This window comes from Lottia gigantea (genome assembly GCF_000327385.1).
Source record: "Lottia gigantea unplaced genomic scaffold LOTGIsca_13, whole genome shotgun sequence".
In the NCBI taxonomy this organism is placed as follows: domain Eukaryota; kingdom Metazoa; phylum Mollusca; class Gastropoda; family Lottiidae; genus Lottia; species Lottia gigantea.
This window is the reverse complement of record NW_008707425.1, coordinates 3,214,152-3,233,449: the sequence shown is the minus strand read 5'-3', so window position 1 is coordinate 3,233,449 and position 19,298 is coordinate 3,214,152. Positions and strand designations below refer to the sequence as shown.

Sequence of the window (19,298 nt, the reverse complement as noted above, 5' to 3'; positions counted from 1 at the left end):
GATCAAATTTCCCCTGCTTTATTAGATGAGAATAATAAAATAAGATGGCAAGCAGTTCACTTATTGAACAGATTGAAAATCATGGCCAGGTTTATCTAGTCTTCATTATTTTCCTCCTCAATACCAGTTCAGATAGAGGGTGATATTTGTTCAGAGAAAACCAAGTCAAATATAGCCAAAAGGTATAATTAAAACAAGAAAAGTAGCATATCTAGTAGAATTTTTATAAGGTGCAACAAGCAATTTGATTAAAATGGTTGTTGGATATAGGTAGAGAAAATGTTAAGATCTAAATTTCCCTTCACTTGCAGGCATAAATTTATGTTAAAGATGGGTTTCCATATTTTTTAGTGTCAAATTAAGCAAACTCTTTGATTAATTGGTGTTTCTAATGAATTATCATGTATTCTTAATCATGATATCATTATATTCTTATTGCATATAATTAAGAGTTTTAACCAATCATAAATGTCCATGTATGCACAGTCTGGATAAACCAAAAAAATACTGTTATTGATCGGTCACTCATTTGAATTCTGCTGGTAATTTACCTAATTATGAATTAATCATGGACAGGTGAGACAAACTGATATTTTTCCAAGTCATAAGAACACCTCTACTTTCTATTCATATAAGTATTAGCATTTTCATTTTCATAAATGAAAAAAAGTGAACCCATCTTTAAATGTCTCTCTGTGTTTTTGGAGATGTTCTTTCAACTTGATCATTGACTTCATTACAGCTATACTTTTTCTCTTACAACAATGACATAATGTGCACTTAAAGTGTCAGTCTTAAGACATGTCACATCTTATGCATACAATATATGTGTTTCATAGTTAGGTGCTCAATGTAAGCTGGCATGTTATTTTATTTAAGACAGGGTTAAAAAGTACACATCTTAACACTAGCATATTATATGTATTCTAGGACAATCACACCTTTCAATTTGATTGCTTTAGGGATAATAAAAACAAGAATGGTGTTTTGGTGTTCTTACTAATGGAGGTGATATCCCTCATAAGTCAAAATTACTAACATATAAACAGGCAGGATTTTATGAGTATCAAAACAAAACAACCAATTTGACACAGACAATTGTTTAGGTCATGTTCACAAACTGACCACAAGTATGTTAAAATTGTAACAAAATTATACCTGATTTCTTGTCCCATCACTTCAATACTCCTAGACTTCCATAGATCCACAATATACACACACTTTGTGTCCACTGGGGACAATAGAAGAAATATGTGATTATAACAATAGTTTGAGGGATTAATATGTACTATTACCTATTGATGTACTCTGTAATAAGCTTTAGTTATTATCACCTATATTTCACCTCATAACTAGTCAATATCTACAACATGTACATTCTTACATCACTGATCATTATACCTATAGTTTAACACTTAATTTACAAGTCAAAGTATCATTAAGTTTAAGTGTTGAGATTTAGTAGAAATAATGATTTACATGCCTTCAGGGTCTAATGACACCCCTTATAACACAATTATTTCCCATGAGATTAAACAATCAAAATATGGATTTTCAAAAACTGACAAAATAAATATTTTCTGTATGCACTATGCAAAATTTGATTGTGCTACTTCATTATGTTTAGCATATTTCATTTCAAAAGCTAAGCACCTTTAATACCAATAAAGGTGCTAGCACACAGGGAGAAAATCTGCACATCCCTAATTACACACGACTAGTAGCACAACGTGTATGGACGATTTTAAGTATGCATTTGGTTTTTCATGGTCGTGTGGAAAATATCTAATTTTTTTATATTTCTGGCCACACGTGGCAAATGGCTTGAACATGTTCTGGCAACTGTGTGGTACTTTCTCATTGAATCAACTGTCACTATTAGAAGTCTGCCATTTTGACTGGTCAGTGGTCATATTACATTATAGTTGAGGGAAAGACACATTATGTAAGTGAGGGGAAGGGTGAGCCAAGATGAGATGATCTTATCTAGACAAAATTTGACAGAATATCATGACTATTATTGCTGCCTATCACAATATCAAGATTTCAACACTTTAAACGAGACTATACTACTAACAATATAAATGCATATATGGGTATTTTTCGTGATACACATATACTGCCCAGCCTTATCACGAGCACGTCATAATAATTTAGACAATTTACAATTACTTATTAACATTACACAGGTACAAGTACTTCATAAACAAGTCTGACAAACTGACAAGGTAATGACTAAAACATTCACAGTTACAAATCACAGATCTAGTGTTATACACATTGACATTCTGATATGATTATTACCTCAGATCTTCAATCAGTAAAATAAAAAGTTATACGGTTGCGGCCCCAGATTCCTGAGATAGAGGACACAAATAGTAGACTGACATAATGTCAAGGTGGAACTTCAAAACATGCAACTCTGTGGAACAATCTTCAACGCATCCCTTGAAAGTGGTTCTTCCCAAAAAATAGAATTAATGGTGCATTCTGACACATATTTTGGGTCAAAATCATATCAAAAATGATATTTTTAAATATGTAAGAAATAAAGTGTGGGTACAATTGGGGGTGCAACTCATTTTTCTATATCATAGAATGTTGTACTGGGTCTATTTTTAGAGTGAAATTTAAAACACTAATACTTCCCTATCTTTCTATTATGTTAGTGAATTAAAAAATGGCTGCACATTGTAAACAGTACTAACAGCTAATCCTTCAAATCCTAACAGATTGTACAAGATTAACTGGAGTGTTTTAAATCAGTACAGTTATTCAAGTAAATATGTCATGCTAATTAAAAAAAAAATCACTTACTTGGTATAATACAGACGACCTTCAGATGATAGTTTGGCCTCCCAGCCATCTTCTAATTCCCGGTTAATTGTTTGGAGAACATTATCCGAGGCCATGCTAGACCTCTCTCTACTCATCTCTCTATCAATTAGTAGCACAATATTCCATAGTAATTAGTCTTGTTAGTCTCCAGATTCTAATGACTCGAGAAACCTGACTTCAGAAACCACAGAACCACATTGCGAAATTATTTCACATCTGGAGGCAGAACATCTACCAACTCAACCAAAAAAATCATATGTGTTTTTCTTACATTATCAAATTTACACATCAAACTGAATCCACAAAAATTCACACTTCAAATTAACACTAATAGAAACTGTCTATAAAAAATATTATTACCCTTGTAATGTTTATTTCACCACATACTCCATTGTCAGTTGTCATATCACAATACACCTCATGAAATAATTTCCTTTTTTAGATCCACACATAAAAACTGTTGTTAATTTTTCATATTAAAATATTTTACATTGTTTTGGTTTGATAGAGCATTATGTTCTTAGTACTATTTATAAATATTAAAAACATGACTTTTCCATATTATGCAAATTTTAAAACATTTATTCTATATATAAATTACATTATATCACTATCTGTATCAGATTATAGCAATATAAAAACCATCACACATCCATTAGCAAGTCCAATTTAAAGTTGCACTGTTCTTTATACCAGTACTGTTGGTTATTATTCCTATATCCATCCTATTAGTGGTTATGTTGGTATCTACAGTTACTCGGACACCATACTACAGCATTCATTATACCAGACCTTCTTCTTTTAACACAAGTTGCCGACTGTCAGATCAATCTCAACTTACTGTCATATTAACAAGGTTTCAAGTATTCTTCTCATTCCCTGCAATATTCCAAATAAATAATAGTCTGTAACATATTGCCTGTAGGAATTGAAGCGTTTTGTAGAAAATGTCCAATTTAGTGACAGCCTACTTAAAGCTATCAAAATCATGACATGCAATGTCTTTAAAATTACCGTTATAGAAAAATTACATCAATCCAGTAAAATGTGACCCTATCAATCATTGGGTAATAAATTGAAAAGGATTTATTCATTACTGGTGTAAATTAAATGTGATATTTAGTAGTTCAATCTACTGAATGTCATTGTTTAATTTTAGTATGTAAAAATTTCCACAAATAGGGTAAAACATGACCAAAGCATCCTATAAACAATAAGCTTTATTCATGAATGTCTTCCATTATATATCCTAATTTATTGTTTTATTCCTTTAGCAAGCATCGGGCATATGGCAATCCTCCTTCCTGGTCAATCTGTGTGAGTGGAAATTATATCAAACAAACATTATTAGCTACAAGGAATGATCTACACCCAATTACAGCCGGTGTTTCAGATGGTATATGAAGCATCATGTCCAAACCACGCCCCAAGTCATTATACTTCCTCCAGACCGTGGTTATAAAAGTCATAGAAAAATATTGTCCAATCAAAATTGGCCCTACAGTATTGGTAGCAAATTTCAGCTAATCAAAACAAATCACTTGTTATGACACTTTGTTTGTGAACGTAAACAAAACGAAAGCAGTGTGCCATTACATATTTTGATGAATATGTACGGTACAGAATTGAGTAAGATTTTCGGTAAAAAAATTGAAGCCGAGAGAAAATCAAACCTTACTTTGGAATGTGTTCTTATCTCTTCAGACGGGTTGCGGCAAAGCGATGATGTTTTTTGTTTACGTGACCTCATTTCTGTTCTACTGATGTGATTGGTCAGATTGAAATAGCACCAATCTCATTTCCACGCCCCCAAAATGAAGTATAATAGGCTTAGTTTAATACAGGTTAATAAGACCATGTTAAAACCTGTATTCTTGATACGATGATATATTTAGCAACACTCAGCACAGTTCTAATTTTCATTGAATTTTGGTAAACAGCGAAACAACTATGTCTATTGCGTAGATAAATACTGTATTCAAATATATCATGTTATAAAGCAAAATGGTGGAATCCAATTTTAAATCTTTGAAGAATTAGGAACTGGTAAAAAAAACTTCAATTACAACTAAATAGAGATTTTGAAGTTACTGTACATTCTGAAAACAACTACATTTCTAATTGAAAAGCTGAAAAATGATGGCAATTGCAAAAAAAAGTGACAAGTATGATTGATAATTGAATGTGATAAATACAATAATGACAATGATTAATGTTCAAATTACATGTAACATTAAACTAGTGAAATCATGAACATCAGCATTAAATAAGACTAGTTTTGTCAACTTGGCATCTCTTTTGGAGATTCCAGAACTAATGGTATTTTTTCGTACTTATAATTTATTATTCACTACATTTTCTGAATGACAGATCTAAAATAAAACCGAACAGATTAAAACACAGCAGAAAATTTGGAATGGAGAGGGGAAATAAAACCTGTAGTCTCTATGGTATTTGCCAGCTTCTGTATAAGGACTGACATAGGTGATTACAATATATTTTTACGGGTACTTCTCATAAAAAAACAACAATGTGAGACAGATTATTATTTTCTATGTGAATCAGGAAAGTTCACAAAAGTAACACATAAGAAGAGCTGTTCTGTTCTGTAGGTGTGGAAACTGTTTAAGTCCTGGTTCTTAGTAGATCATTAAGAATCATCAAATATAAATATTAAATCCAAACAACAGAAAAAAACAACAACAAAAATTGACACCATAGTTACCATTGAGAAGAATAAATCTGTATTTGAATCAGAATAGTTGTTATGTCAATGATTGAACTAGGGTATGAGAAAACTAAAATATTTTATTTCATTTCGGCAAATTTAAAGACACTGCAATCAACAGTTTGAATGAGAATTGGTTTTGTATTCCCAAAACTAAACAGAACACTAAGATGATAGCTGGCCTGTTGTTCCCTAGAGATAAATATTATAAATGAAAGATGAAGGTATAAAACTCATAGCTCATCATATTTCTCCACAATATTTACTGGACTGAAAAATTACTGACAGCAAAATACACAAGATTAATGATGCAAAAAAAATGATTATAGGATATGGAAAATCCACATGAAATCAACTAGGCAACTATTCCAGTCTAGAAAATAATTCCACACCAATGACAGTAATGTGGCTGAAAGTTGTTAGTTGTTGGCCTATTTACATGTCATATCTTACAAGAGTTACAAAAAAGTTTAGTTTTAGTTTTTATAACAAACTGATCCAGCATCATTTAAAATTCTGATGATATATTTAGCAACACTCAGCACAGTTCTAATTTTCATTGATCCAGCATCATTTAAAATTCTGGATTGAAATTCTTTAAAAACATTTAGGAAATTTTCAACTAGCTTATGGGAACCACAAGAGCAATTCATGGTAGTTAATAGTATAGACCAAGTAACCCCTAAAACATAATATTTTTAGAAAAGCCCTTGAAAATTTTATTAAAATTAAGACTTTCTTTAATAAAATAGAGAATTTGTTAACATTGTATATGTGAAAAGCCTTGATCTAAAAGTTAAATCATCTTTAAAATTGGATTTCAGTAGGTTTCTAAAACATTTGAATGAAAAGGAAACTGAATTGAAAAAAAAGCTTGCAACATGAGAAAAATCAATATACCATGTCTAGATCTGGTATTTTCAATCAAATTATTCTTGTTCTTAAAAGTTTTGTCAACACCTTCAATTCTTCTTTATATTTATTTCATAAGATGTAAAATGAGTTGAACTTGAAGGACTAGAGTCTAGAAACTTGGTAAATGTATCAGTTTATTTGGTTTGTGATTTGGAGCTCTATATATATATGAAACTTTTGCCTTCTATGTTTACTAGTAATTCCAACTATTTTGGGATCTTAAACGTGGACTTATGCGCAGACCTTTTTCAAAAGTTTTCTTGATTGTGTGGAATCTCTCCAAGCCCTTCTCAGTGAGCATCTCATGCCGTCGACAGAAATGCTGCATCAGGTGTATGGATTTCAAAATATTCTTGGTTAAGCCCTCTCAAACTGCCTCAAGAGACAAGCGTTGTAGAAGAATTCAAATTTTGTTTTCTAAAAATTTTTGGTAGGAGTGTTCCTCTCAATCCTCCTGTAAAAGAACTTATGAATTTTTTTCTCAGCCCCCCCTTCCAAAGTTATCATATTTTACTTCTTATGGCCCTGATATGATAGCAGATAGTTGTACTTGAATATTGTATGTAGGAAACTGTGAAAGTTACCTGTTCACTATGGTACTTAGTTGTAAGTTCACATTTCTTTAGACAGACATTAGGATTTTCATATAGGTCAAAAAAAATTTTGCTCAAATTTATAAAAACTTTACATCAAAATCTAGAGAAACATCAAAACTATTTAAAAGTTTACGTCTAATTTTAAATACATATATCTTCTACTTGTTGTGAAGGTTTGAACTAATTATAAAATAAAGAGCCATTATAAAGCCAAACACCAAAACTATGTCAAACTGCTTTAATTAACAATTAGTACTCTCATTTTTTAATTCAGTCTGATCAAGTAAATACATAGATGTAAATGGTATATTACTTTTAGGTATAATTTATAACGTTTTTGATGATGAAAATTTTGCATACTTCTCCTTTATAGAGAATGTACTTCAGTTCTTGTTGTACAGCATCTGTACATCTTGATATTTTGTTTTGTGTTTTTCTTGCTGGTGCCAACTGTCATCAATTATCTTACAAAATTACTATTCTACTAATGCTTGTTAAATGATATTAAAATCATGTTTAAAAGTGCTTGGACAGGTTAATATATATTATGATTACTTTGGAAGTTATTGGGTAAAACTTTCATACAATAGTTAATGTATGGCAAGTTAGGTAACCTGCAGAAAACACACCTGACAAAAAAATTCAGATCTGCTTTTTAATCAAATTGTTCATTTAGCATTTACTTATATAGCACATGCATTGACCCTACAATAGTAGGACAGAAAGTTATACATCCTTGCAGGAAGAACATTATATAAAATCTCCAGAATCTACAATTTTCTACCAATTTTTATGCAACATATGTAATTGGGAATTTTTGACAATTAGAAGCAAATTTATTAGCCTTTCCCTACACAATGTAATCTGTTAAAATTAAATGGGGGTTATTATATAGCAGTTTTGATGTGTGGCCTTGACTGCCTAACTTGAAACTTTCAGATATGGTAAGGAACGGTATCTCTTTATGTTAGTCAATAGTTTTCATTTAAGGGACAAATGCGGCAATTCTGGGAATTGATTTGGACCTCAAAAAGAGGATTAAAGGAATATTTTATTTCTTTTGATGCAGCTTCTAATTCATTACATAAAACACTGTGCTGTCATAGGTTTACTGTAATACAAGTATATTAACCAGGTATCCTACAGAACTCCATATTCATTTTACCACAATATATGACAAAATCATACATTGTTGATAAAATATATCCGATAATAGCCTGTAAAATATTTAAGAGCTGCCAATAATTTAAAGGGAGTGGCTAATAAAATTGTCTTTTTTATGGGTACAGGTGACACTCATTTGGTATGACCGTTGAGTTTACCGTTAAGGTAGACAACATAAAACATGTGTTCAGCTAATTACCAAACAAAGTTTTTAAAGAAAATTATAACTGAGACAAATATGAAATATTCCGAGAAAACGATGAAATACCTTAAATGATAGATATTTATTCCATTTGCTGCACAAATTTCAAGCAAAACTTGTAAGCTACACACATTTTCAAGGTAAATCCGTTAGTTTTCATGTTGACAGCCAGTCGCGCAGGTGGCAATCAGCGAATCACGTGACATTATTTTATCACGTGATCAAACCAAAACATGGCTGTCTGCTGGTAAATATTTCACATTATTTCAAATCAATTGTGCATACCAATCCTTAATAACTAGAAAGTAAAATTAATGTGCATGCGTTGGTGTCTATTTAATCATAATGAACATATTTTTCAGAAAATTTGAATCCAAGAAGATTGAATTCAAGTGTGAAGTGATACCGTTAGCCAATGTGATTCTGAAAAAATTCACTAATCTGAAGAAAACATCAGGAATTGACCAAGTATTTGAATTTCCGTGATTGTTTATCATTGTTTTTCGGTTTTTATAGACTAACTTTGATTAAAATGTCGAACAGTGATAATTCTGGAGATTTATATAATGTTCCTCTGTCAACAGACAGTGAGTCAGGTTTGTGCATAAATTATTCAAATGATCTCATCATGCTATTTCAACTGCATCAGAGTTGGCCTATCTATAGGTTGTACTAAAAGGATTCATTTACACAGACTTGCACCAGGCTGATCATTTTATAAAAATAACTTAGTGATATTCAAAATTCACGACAAAAAAGTGTGTTGGTTTTTCATCCAAGTTGTTTTGGGTGCTGTGCAGTTACAGTCTTTCTCCATAGAATGTATTTGGATTTTTTTAAAATTTTGTAGATCACACCAGAAATAACCAACAGAAATCTGTAGCTGAAGAAAATAGTAAGAATGATTCCTTTATTGGAAACACTAACAGTGAGTATTCAACGACAGACGTTTAAAACAGATAGAACCTTTTTCTTTTGTCCTCAGATTTACCACCAAATCATGATGATAACTCTCTAATATTCTTAAAACATTTCTCTGATCCATTTTTTTATCTCTTGTATGGTAGGAAAAATAACAACTTAGGTTCTAGAGGTTCATGTTAGCTTTCTTATTTAAAACTGGGTTGAATAGTATACTGATTAAAACCCACTATCACAGTTTGTATGATATAACTAATATACTATAGGCCTATTGATCTTATTGTAATTGTTCTAGGTTTAGATCCTGATATTAATCCTGATGAAGAAGAAGAAAAGCAGAAATTGATAACACAAGTATTAGAACTACAAAATACATTAGATGGTTAGTATTTTTAATTATTGTTTGTTATTCGTCAATGACTAAGATCAGTTAATAACACTGTAATGTTCAACTTTCAACTAGATTTTAATTTAAGGGACAGGTTTTCCATTTTATTTGCCAATCGTACCTTAGTCTCAGAAGCCGGAAGTTTTTTAGCTAAGCTAATCAGTAACAGTGTTCAGTTCTCCATCAGAATTTGAGCCTATAAATGGAGGTGTATCCAAAATTTACTTTAAGAATCACAAAGTTATTTTCAGTTCAGAAAGTTTATGATTGCAAGTTATGGCCCTTGTTTCCTAACTAATTACTATAGAACACTCTTTCCTTGCAGCTGTTCTATTTGATAATTAGAAAAGTGCTCTTATGCTTTTTTTAATTTTTTCATATAGCCATATACGCCCTTCACGGCATCAGATGGTAAAAACGAAACATCCATTTTAAGTTTCATCAAAGTCGTTTGAAAACTAAGAGAGTAAAAGCATATTCAAATTCGAACTTGAACTTCGTTTTATGAATACGTATACACATACCGAATTTCATTTGATTCCATCAAAAAATCTAGTTTTTAGAGCGTTAACAAGCAAATGTTGACGGACGGACAGACCTTCGTTTCATGAATATGTATGCACATACCGAATTTCATTTGATTCCTTCAAACACATCAAGCAATTGATGTTGATAGAAGCACTACAGTATAGAGGTAAAAAGGCGATAACTCCTCAAAACTGACGTAAGGCTTAAATTTTGAAAAAGCCTTAAATTTAATCAGAAGTAAACTAAACTTTCTCAAACCTTTCAATTTAGGTCCAATAACATCCATTTTAAGTTTCATCAAAATCGGTTAAAAACTAAGAGTAATAGCATATTCAAGATTTTGGGGCAAGGACAATAACTCTGCTTCTAATGGTTGAAAATAGCTCAAATTCGAATTTGATCTTCGTTTTATGAATATGTATACACATACCCAATTTCATTTGATTCCATCAAAAGTTTAGGTTTTTAGAGCGTTTACAAGCAAATGTTGACCGACAGGGGTGCCAACAATATACGTCCACATACAGAGACGTGGGCGTATAAAAAACCTTAATTGATTTATTATTGATATAGATTTGTCATCAAGAGTGGACTCTGTCAAGGAAGAAAATCTCAAATTGAAGTCTGAAAACCAAGTATTAGGGCAGTATATTGAAAATTTAATGGCTGCCAGTAGTGTGTTTCAATCTACATCACCAAAATCAAAAAAGAAATAGAATGTATTCCATGTGACCAGGAATCTCTTACGTGCAATCAAAAGGTAACTAAAATAGTTTCCTACAATTGTTTATGCTGAATCTTAAACCACAATACTGTTTACAAAATATAAAAAATGAATATAATTACTGCTTGGTGCTTAGAGTGAGTGGTTAATTTCATGTTGAAAGAGTTAAAAAACAAAAAGTAGTATTTTTTTATATTGCAGATACTTATGGAAAGAAGTACATGGAATAGATATTATGGAAGTTATTATTGACTTACAATATTTATGTTTTTTTCTTTTACTTGTATTGCTTTAAATAGGCTTACATATGTACATTTTTTCTGTAAATAATTCTGTGCTATTCCAATCTCATAAGATGAGTTCTACATTTACATAGACATAGTTAGGATCTGAACTTGTCTTGAAGTGTAACACAAGAGGAACTATACAATTATAGGCTGAAATAGGTCACTTGTCTGAAAATCAAACAGAATGAAACTCTTGAGTAACAACCTGTTTCAGGTTCTGTTTTAATTTTTCTATATCACTCTTCAATTGATGTATTGAGCACTATTGTAACAGTGAAAATATTTGATTTTTGTGACATAGTTGTTATCAGTAGTCAATAGGCCGGTCAACTAACCTCAGAGAATGTCAGAATTGGTCAAAGATATTTCAGCACATTCTTGACCGATTCAGAACATAAACAGTCCACCTTAATTTTAAATGTAACTATCCAAATATGTCTGGTTTGTATAGTTTCAATTACAGAATTTTACCTTTTCCACACTATTTTCTTTAGGATATAATTGAGGTTTGTTATTATTTATTGTAACATGTCATCTGGTTGATGAGATTATTGAAAGACAACTTTAAATCAGTATTTGTCTCAATAGTTTTCGCTTAGCTAATTTCATTTCATTGAAAGAGCAAAACCTATATCTTCCACATTGAGTCAGATTTATGTGGTAAGATATCTTGTTGATTTTATATGTCATCATTATTGTCAATTACTGCTCTAGTCTTCATCTTCTTTAATAAACTACTTGTTTAACAATTAGTAGTTTCCTTATATGTTTCCCGAGCCCAGAGGTTCACATACATATGAAATTAAGTAAACATATTCAAAAATCATAGCAATTTGTTTAATTTTATTTCTTCCAAACCCATCATTTTTTTTCTCGGAAGTAGTTTGGATATCTAATATTTATGTGCATAAATGTCTGACATATTCGTGTTTAGATACAATAATGACTCTTTCAACCAAGTTTCATGTATATTTATTTCATATATACAATATACAAATAACAATAATATACAAAATAACAATATCATATTCTCTACAATAAAAGTTAAGTGTTTTAAAATGTTGTAGTTTTAGTTAATCATTTTAACAATTTTCATTGCATTTTTGCCCTTATTAGACTTGAAATTATTTTAACATATTACCCTTATAAGACAAACTATTTCTACATGTTCTTTCTTACCATTGCAAAACACAAAAATAAAGCAAGTGTGATAAACTCAATTTTAGTCATTGTAAAGAGATTATTCCTTTAAAATTTAATGATCAAAATTTAAAACTCATAGCAAGGATAATTGACCAATTCACCCAGAAATATTAATAATAAGAATAAATTTCTTTTTCAGTTAACTGTAGTAAGGTACAATTAGATATAAATAAATTTAAGCACCAATTTCTAAAAATATAACTTATATCTTGTAATCCCAATAGTCAACTTCTGTCATGCTTTAAAATTGGCAGCTTTTAAGACTGATTTTAATCGACTACTGGATCGTACTGAAGTGATACTATCATGCGAGTTTTCATCATTGTCCACTACATGACTTCGAGTTACCCGTCTAGGTGTGGTGTCTTTAGAGTCTACAGTTGAAGAGTCACTAGATGCTGGAGATTGAGATCTATAAATACGAGAGTTATTAATTGTCTCTTTTAAACTGCGTTTTATTGATAAACAATCAGGACTAATTAACATTGTTGGTATGGCACTATAGTTTTCACTTGGTATTAATTTACTATTCACACTGGTGTTAAATATATTCTTTTTAACACTAGAGTTAAATCCAGATTCAAGTCTACGTTTAAAACTACGAGTTTCTGGTGAATGCATCAAGCAATACAAATCAGTCTCTACATTAGTTCCAGAATTATTTTGGGGGGATTTTTCTGGACTGGTATCAGTCAGTTTGGAATTATTATCATTAATTTTTAAACGTGAACTACTCCGAGATCTTGAATTAGCACTAGAATTACACTTAGAAAAATATACTTCAATTTTTGGTTGATTTTTATCAAGCAAGCCATTGATTTGTTTTAACATTCCTCTTTTTTTCAGAATTTTGTTTTGAACCATATCTTTTATCTCATCACCAATTCGTAAGTTTTGTTTAGTTAACAAGGCCATTAATTCATTTTTTGGAGGTCTCCCTCTTGCTTTTTCTGTTGATTTTCTATGTTTACGAATTTTCTCTTTTTTAATTTTAACTGCTCTAGTTTTTACACTTTCACTTCCTGTATCACTGTTAGTTTCTGAAATGGCTTCACTTTTTATCACTAACTTGAGAGGATCTAAGAAAGTCTTGCTTGATTTTTCTGGACTGGGAGATTTTGGTTCCAAAATAGAAATTTCCTCTTTTAAACAATCAGCAAAATGTCTCGTTTGTTTTTCAACAGGGGATTTTATTTTTATTGGTCTTCTTGTTAAATTTGATTCTTCTAATAAACTATCATTTGATTTTGAATCAAAGTCATATATGTCTAAATTTAGTGGTTTTGTCTTTTTATTGGCAACTTTCACTTTGATAGTTCGACTTGGTTTTGTCTCTGGTAATAAATCAGGCATGGGACTTTTACCCTTTGAATCAGCACTTTCATGTCTTTGTTTAGATGTGATTCTTGAATTTCTCCGCTGGCTAGAGATGTCTTCCATTTCTAAGACAGGGGGTTCATCTGCTTCAATATCCACATCATTATCAGACAGTTCAGTTCTCATTGATACAGATGTTGAGGGTTCAATGTCTAGTTTCTCTAGTCCAGATAATTGTCGAGGTTTAAATCTACGTGGAGAGTTAAAAGTAGGACCACTATGATCACTATGACTGTCCTCATCAGTTGTCATAGAATCTAGATCTATACTAGGTGTTAATGATGGTAACCTAGTAGGTAAATTCAAATTTGTAGCTAAATACACATTATCCTTCTTGTATTTTTTAACAGTCTTCTGAATTTCACGGGTTGATAAATTCAGTTTTGAGTCTGTAAGATAGGCATTGGCTGCCAAGAATACTTTCTCTTGAATTCTGATAACTTGTCGTTTCATTTTCTCTCTTCTGTTTACCATATAACATAGATTTCTCACCTATAAAAAGATGGAAAGAAATTTTTAATTTTCACCCGAAGATGAAAACATAACCCTTTACAAATTTACAATTTTTGAGAATGAAAACAATTGTGCATATTGAATAGTAATTTAAGAAATTCAATCCACATACCCTCTCTAGATCTTGACGTAAATGGACAAACATTTTCATTCTAGCAACTAAACTATCTTCCTGTTGTTTCTCTAATCTATCTGCTTCTTCTGTTTTTGGCATCAATAATGGGCGATTAAAATTTGCCTGGTAAAAAAAATAATCAAATATTTTAACTATTCTTGTGAAAATTATCAACCCACAAAAATCTTTAGTTAGAATATTTACGACATCTTTATATCATTGATTGAGCAAGTGACATAGACATTATACCGATAATGATAAATAAACCCTCTTCAGCATGTAGTTGATAAAACTAGAAACTTTTTACAAAACTCATCAAGCTAAGGTATAGGTTTAAAATGGAATATATATTTTTTTTCATATAACTACAAACACCAAGTTTTATGAAAATCATTTGAAAAATATAGCTACTACATTTTCGGTCAAACACCACAATCTGGTGCACTAACAAGAAAATATGAATGGATAGACCAATGAAAGACTGTACCAGGTGTGTGATAGAGATTTGAATATATAAATAACAAGATAACTTACCATTCGTTTTAGTTTCCAGTAAGCCTTGACAATATCTACAATATCTTCATCAACTTGTAAAGTTTTTGCTGCTTCTTCTGTATTAACAAACCTACTAAATTCTTCTTCAATTTCTTTTGTTCTAGAAATACAATGAACAGATTAAAACATTTATCCTATAATTATATTAAATTTCAGTTAAAAAACAGTAACTACCGTTTATCATATTTTAATACAATTCCAGATCTGACTCAAGTCACACATGGTTTATTGTTAGAGTAATCATAGTTATTGGTCAATATTCTTGAGTAACCTAAAAAGGTGTGGGAAATCAATGGAACTAGAAACTGATAGTAAAAGCCTACTATAGAATCAAGTTTTACCAAGAGGCATCCAAATATTCTGCTTAATTTTTCTAAACATCTATTTTTACTTAGGAATTTCCTTATAATTTCTTACTTGGCAGCTCTTAATTCAGCAACTTCTTCCTTGGACATTTCTTTCCTCGGTGAGTCATCTTTACGTGGTGAGCGTGGTGATCTTGGTGAGCGTGGAGATCTTGGTGATTTTGGTGAAGATGGAGACTCACTCTCTATCTGTCCACCATTTTTAGTATGTTTTGGACAATATGCCTGAAACAGTGAATAAAAGTAAAAATTAAAAAGTCAAAACTCATGTTCTACCTTGAAATATTAAAAGATTTAGACTAAAATTTTAATTTTCATTTCATTCCCTCTCTTTTTGTCTGCACAATATCTTTTTATATTGCAATATTTCTAATATATTGAGTTTTCAAAGTATAAGTACAACTTACTATAAGTATATGTTGCCTACATGTTCTCTTTTAGTGTGTGATATTTATGTTAGATGAGAATACACCTACCCTTAATTTGACACCATCTTTTTCTGCTGGATCTAATATAGTCTTCATATCCATACCATTATTAAAACCACACGTCACATGAAAGGCTGTTTTACATGTTTTAACTGAACATTGTATACACGCTCCATATCTTTCTTTACATAAACAACAAACTAATGTCCATCTACTGGCCTGAAAATAAAGATCAAGGGTATTTGAAATCCAATTGTTTTATATTTAAAAAACAAAACAAAGCACACTTACAACTAATTAAGAAGGGCTTTCTCAAAGAATTATGTCAATAAAAAGTACTTTGACTTACTGGTATAAGTGATATTTTAGTAATTGGCTCCATTTTTTCAACACAGCCTATACTAACTTCAGGTATCCATATAGAACAACTTACATGTGCCCATTTAGTTCCACTCCTACAATCAGACAAATTTAAAATAAGATTTTCTCTATTCTTTCTTGTCAAACTGTTTCCTTTTATAACATAGATCCTTTCAAACCTTTTGATTATTCAAATTTCAAATAGTTCTAGAATGGAATGAATATTTTAATAATACATTTACCTTGTACTTTTCATGGCACCTTTAACATTGGGACATAATAGACATGTAGGTTTAACACCTAGTGCACAGGCTCGACATAAGTAGCTTCCTTCAGGTATTGTCTGTATACCATAACAAGCCTATTGAAATATAAAATACAACTAAAATGTCATGTCCTATTTACATTAATCCAAAACAGAGGAAACTGTTTCTTGAATAGCTTTGTTTTCATGAGCTCTGTGAGGAGCAGGTAAGTGACTACTTGGAACATAAATTCCATTTTTTCCATTTATGTTTTTAAGAAATAAATTACATAGATGTATGTTCCAGGAAAAACCGTATTCTATATTCAGCAATTTGCTGTTGTAGCATACTAGTATAACTGAACATGAAAGTCAAATAGAATCTAAGAGGAAAGTAGGTGGAGCAATCAGTACATTTTGATTATTAAGCTCCACCCTCTATTTTTCAATGCTGTAATAAGTTGCAGCTGTCAATTATTTTTTTTATGTCACAAGTCATATAAACCATATCTCTTACTCATTAACATATTTAAAAAAACTCATTTCATTTGTTTAAAATTTTTCACTCAGTATATATACTTCTTAAAATAATACAATTTCAGATCAATGCAAAACCAATTAACCACAGTGACACAGGGTTCAAATTATATTGAAAAATTTCGGTTTTGTGTAATAAAGTTAAATTTTGACTTGCATTTCGATGAAATTCAGTAGCAAAACGCTCCAGTTGTAGACTATCAGTGACACTAGTTTCTTAAGGTTATAGAATCGCAGAAAGTTGCTATTTCTAACTTTGGTAGAAAATTCTCACGAAAAATATAATTGGATTAGATTTGCAAAGCTTCATGCTATTTCAATTTTGAAAACATTGGATCACCAAAGAGGTCATTTTGTCTCACAAACTGTGATGCAATACTGCTTAAATTGAACCCAGCAGTGACATATAGGACTACTAACACCATACAAACAAAAGTCATTGAGTTAGAAATTATATAGGCACAGTCATAAGTCTACTGATATTATTATATTATCAAAATACAATTTACATATATATATACCTGATGTACACAAATATCACAGTTATCACAAAATACCATTTCATTACCATCTTCACTATCAGGCTGTAATAATCATAAAAACATATTAATATGGATATCAAATAAACATCAGTAGGTTATAAATATAAATTGTGTAATTATCAAACAAATATAATATAATAGTACATAAAGAAACTGACTATGTTTTATCATCTACAAACTTTGACATGTATTTCCTTTCAATTAGTTCTTTTTACTATCAAATCAAATCAATAATCATTAAACCATCAAAAGCAAAGTTCTTCATTGAAATGTGTGCCAGATGAGAAAACCATTAAATGGCCAGTTTAAATTCCATCCACAGGTTTGTTTAATATTCTATAGTTTTCTATGATTTCAGTCACACTTCTAGGTGGAAAATGTATCTGTTGATGGGTGTTATATATAGGTAAAGAATAGTAAATACTTACAGAACGACAGACATCACACACTACATCTTCATCATATTCTATACCAAACCCTTCTTCTGATTTAATCATATCATTCATACCTTTATGACACTGAAAATAGTACATAATAATATTATTATCAACTAACAATTATTATGTATATTATGTTCCTGATAAATTTCTGGCTTTATGTTTAAAGAAGAAAAGGCAGATAGGCATTGACAATGCATTTGAAATACGCCTAGGGCAGCAATGAGATTACATTTCATAAGTGGCTAATCAAGTAATCATAAGAGTTTACCTGTGTTTCAAGCTCTTCAAATATTCTTTCCATAATCCATTCATGTATCAAAGATAGACCTAGAAAATAACAAAACCACATATATCTGAGGAAATCAGTTTTAAAATAAGGAAGATTTTCAAATCTTTCAATAATTATTGTAATAATTCTATAAATGTTAGACAGCATATTCTTTAAATCACTTTTTCTTTCTGAAGATATCAATTCATCAAACACAGACTTACTCATTTCTTCACGTTCCATATTGATTGTGTCTAACCAGCAAACATCTAGATCATCTAAATCATAGCGTACAACCTGTTCAGATAGCTGATTCATACCAGTAAGTTCATGACAACCTTGTTTATATGTTTCATCTTGGGCTGCATGTAATAACTTTCTCGGTCTAAAACAAATGTGTTTCATTAAAATTTTCCGAACTAAAAAGAGATGTTCAATGTAATCTTAATGAAATACTGTTGTATTTATATTGTAAAAGAGCTTAATGAATTTCATGAATTTAAATATATAGAAAAATACTTACATTTTAAAGTCACCTGTTTTACTTTTCTCTCTTAATTCTCTAAAATATTGAAGACATAATGAATAAAGTATGCATGGACATTTTTTACAATAATAAAAAGTTTAATGATAATGGATGCAATAATTTGTACACAAGACCTTATCAAGTCTAAAGAGTATATTGTAGTTCACAGCACTTAGATAATATGGAGTTATTATTGCAGAACTGATTTAGCAAAAGCCCTTGTCAGCTCCTAATGTTACTTCAATCTTGATGACTGAGTCCCCTATTAGACAAATTTATTCTTATTCAAAACTTGTTTTGAGAAAAAGTTACTTTAGCTGGAACCAGCTCTGAACATCAAACATTTCCTATTTCTATTATTTTCAAAAGAAAAGGTGGCAATATTTTCTCCAAAAATCAAATAGTAACATACTATGTGATTTTACAATTCCATCTGTTAATAATTATGTTAATGCATTGATTTGTTTACAGAATGATAATATAGTATCCATTTACAACCTATATACTGTATAATAAATCATTCACAGATTCTTG

The 19,298-nt window shown here is 30.6% G+C and overlaps 3 protein-coding genes across 3 annotated transcripts; 1 reads left to right on the top strand and 2 right to left on the bottom strand.

Annotated features, from left to right (window-relative positions):
* Positions 1 to 9,670: 9,670 nt before the first annotated feature.
* On the top strand, positions 9,671 to 10,996 carry LOTGIDRAFT_111510 (hypothetical protein; the record flags this gene model as incomplete). The annotated part of the gene is made up of 2 exons (XM_009049050.1): positions 9,671 to 9,746; positions 10,854 to 10,996. Coding segments are annotated over 2 exons (219 nt in total), but the record flags the coding sequence as incomplete, so codon positions are not given.
* Positions 10,997 to 12,728: 1,732 nt separating this feature from the next.
* LOTGIDRAFT_157290 (hypothetical protein) lies at positions 12,729 to 13,409 on the bottom strand (the record flags this gene model as incomplete). The annotated part of the gene is made up of 1 exon (XM_009049049.1): positions 12,729 to 13,409. The coding sequence occupies one exon, from the start codon at positions 13,407 to 13,409 to the stop codon at positions 12,729 to 12,731; it is 681 nt and encodes a 226-aa protein (XP_009047297.1).
* Positions 13,410 to 14,285: 876 nt separating this feature from the next.
* Positions 14,286 to 18,529, bottom strand: LOTGIDRAFT_53010 (hypothetical protein; the record flags this gene model as incomplete). Its single annotated transcript, XM_009049048.1, has 11 exons — positions 14,286 to 14,363; positions 14,497 to 14,622; positions 15,034 to 15,154; positions 15,508 to 15,644; positions 15,896 to 16,066; positions 16,197 to 16,302; positions 16,450 to 16,568; positions 17,510 to 17,572; positions 17,959 to 18,048; positions 18,239 to 18,297; positions 18,463 to 18,529. Coding segments are annotated over 11 exons (1,137 nt in total), but the record flags the coding sequence as incomplete, so codon positions are not given.
* Between the last annotated feature and the right edge of the window lie 769 nt (positions 18,530 to 19,298).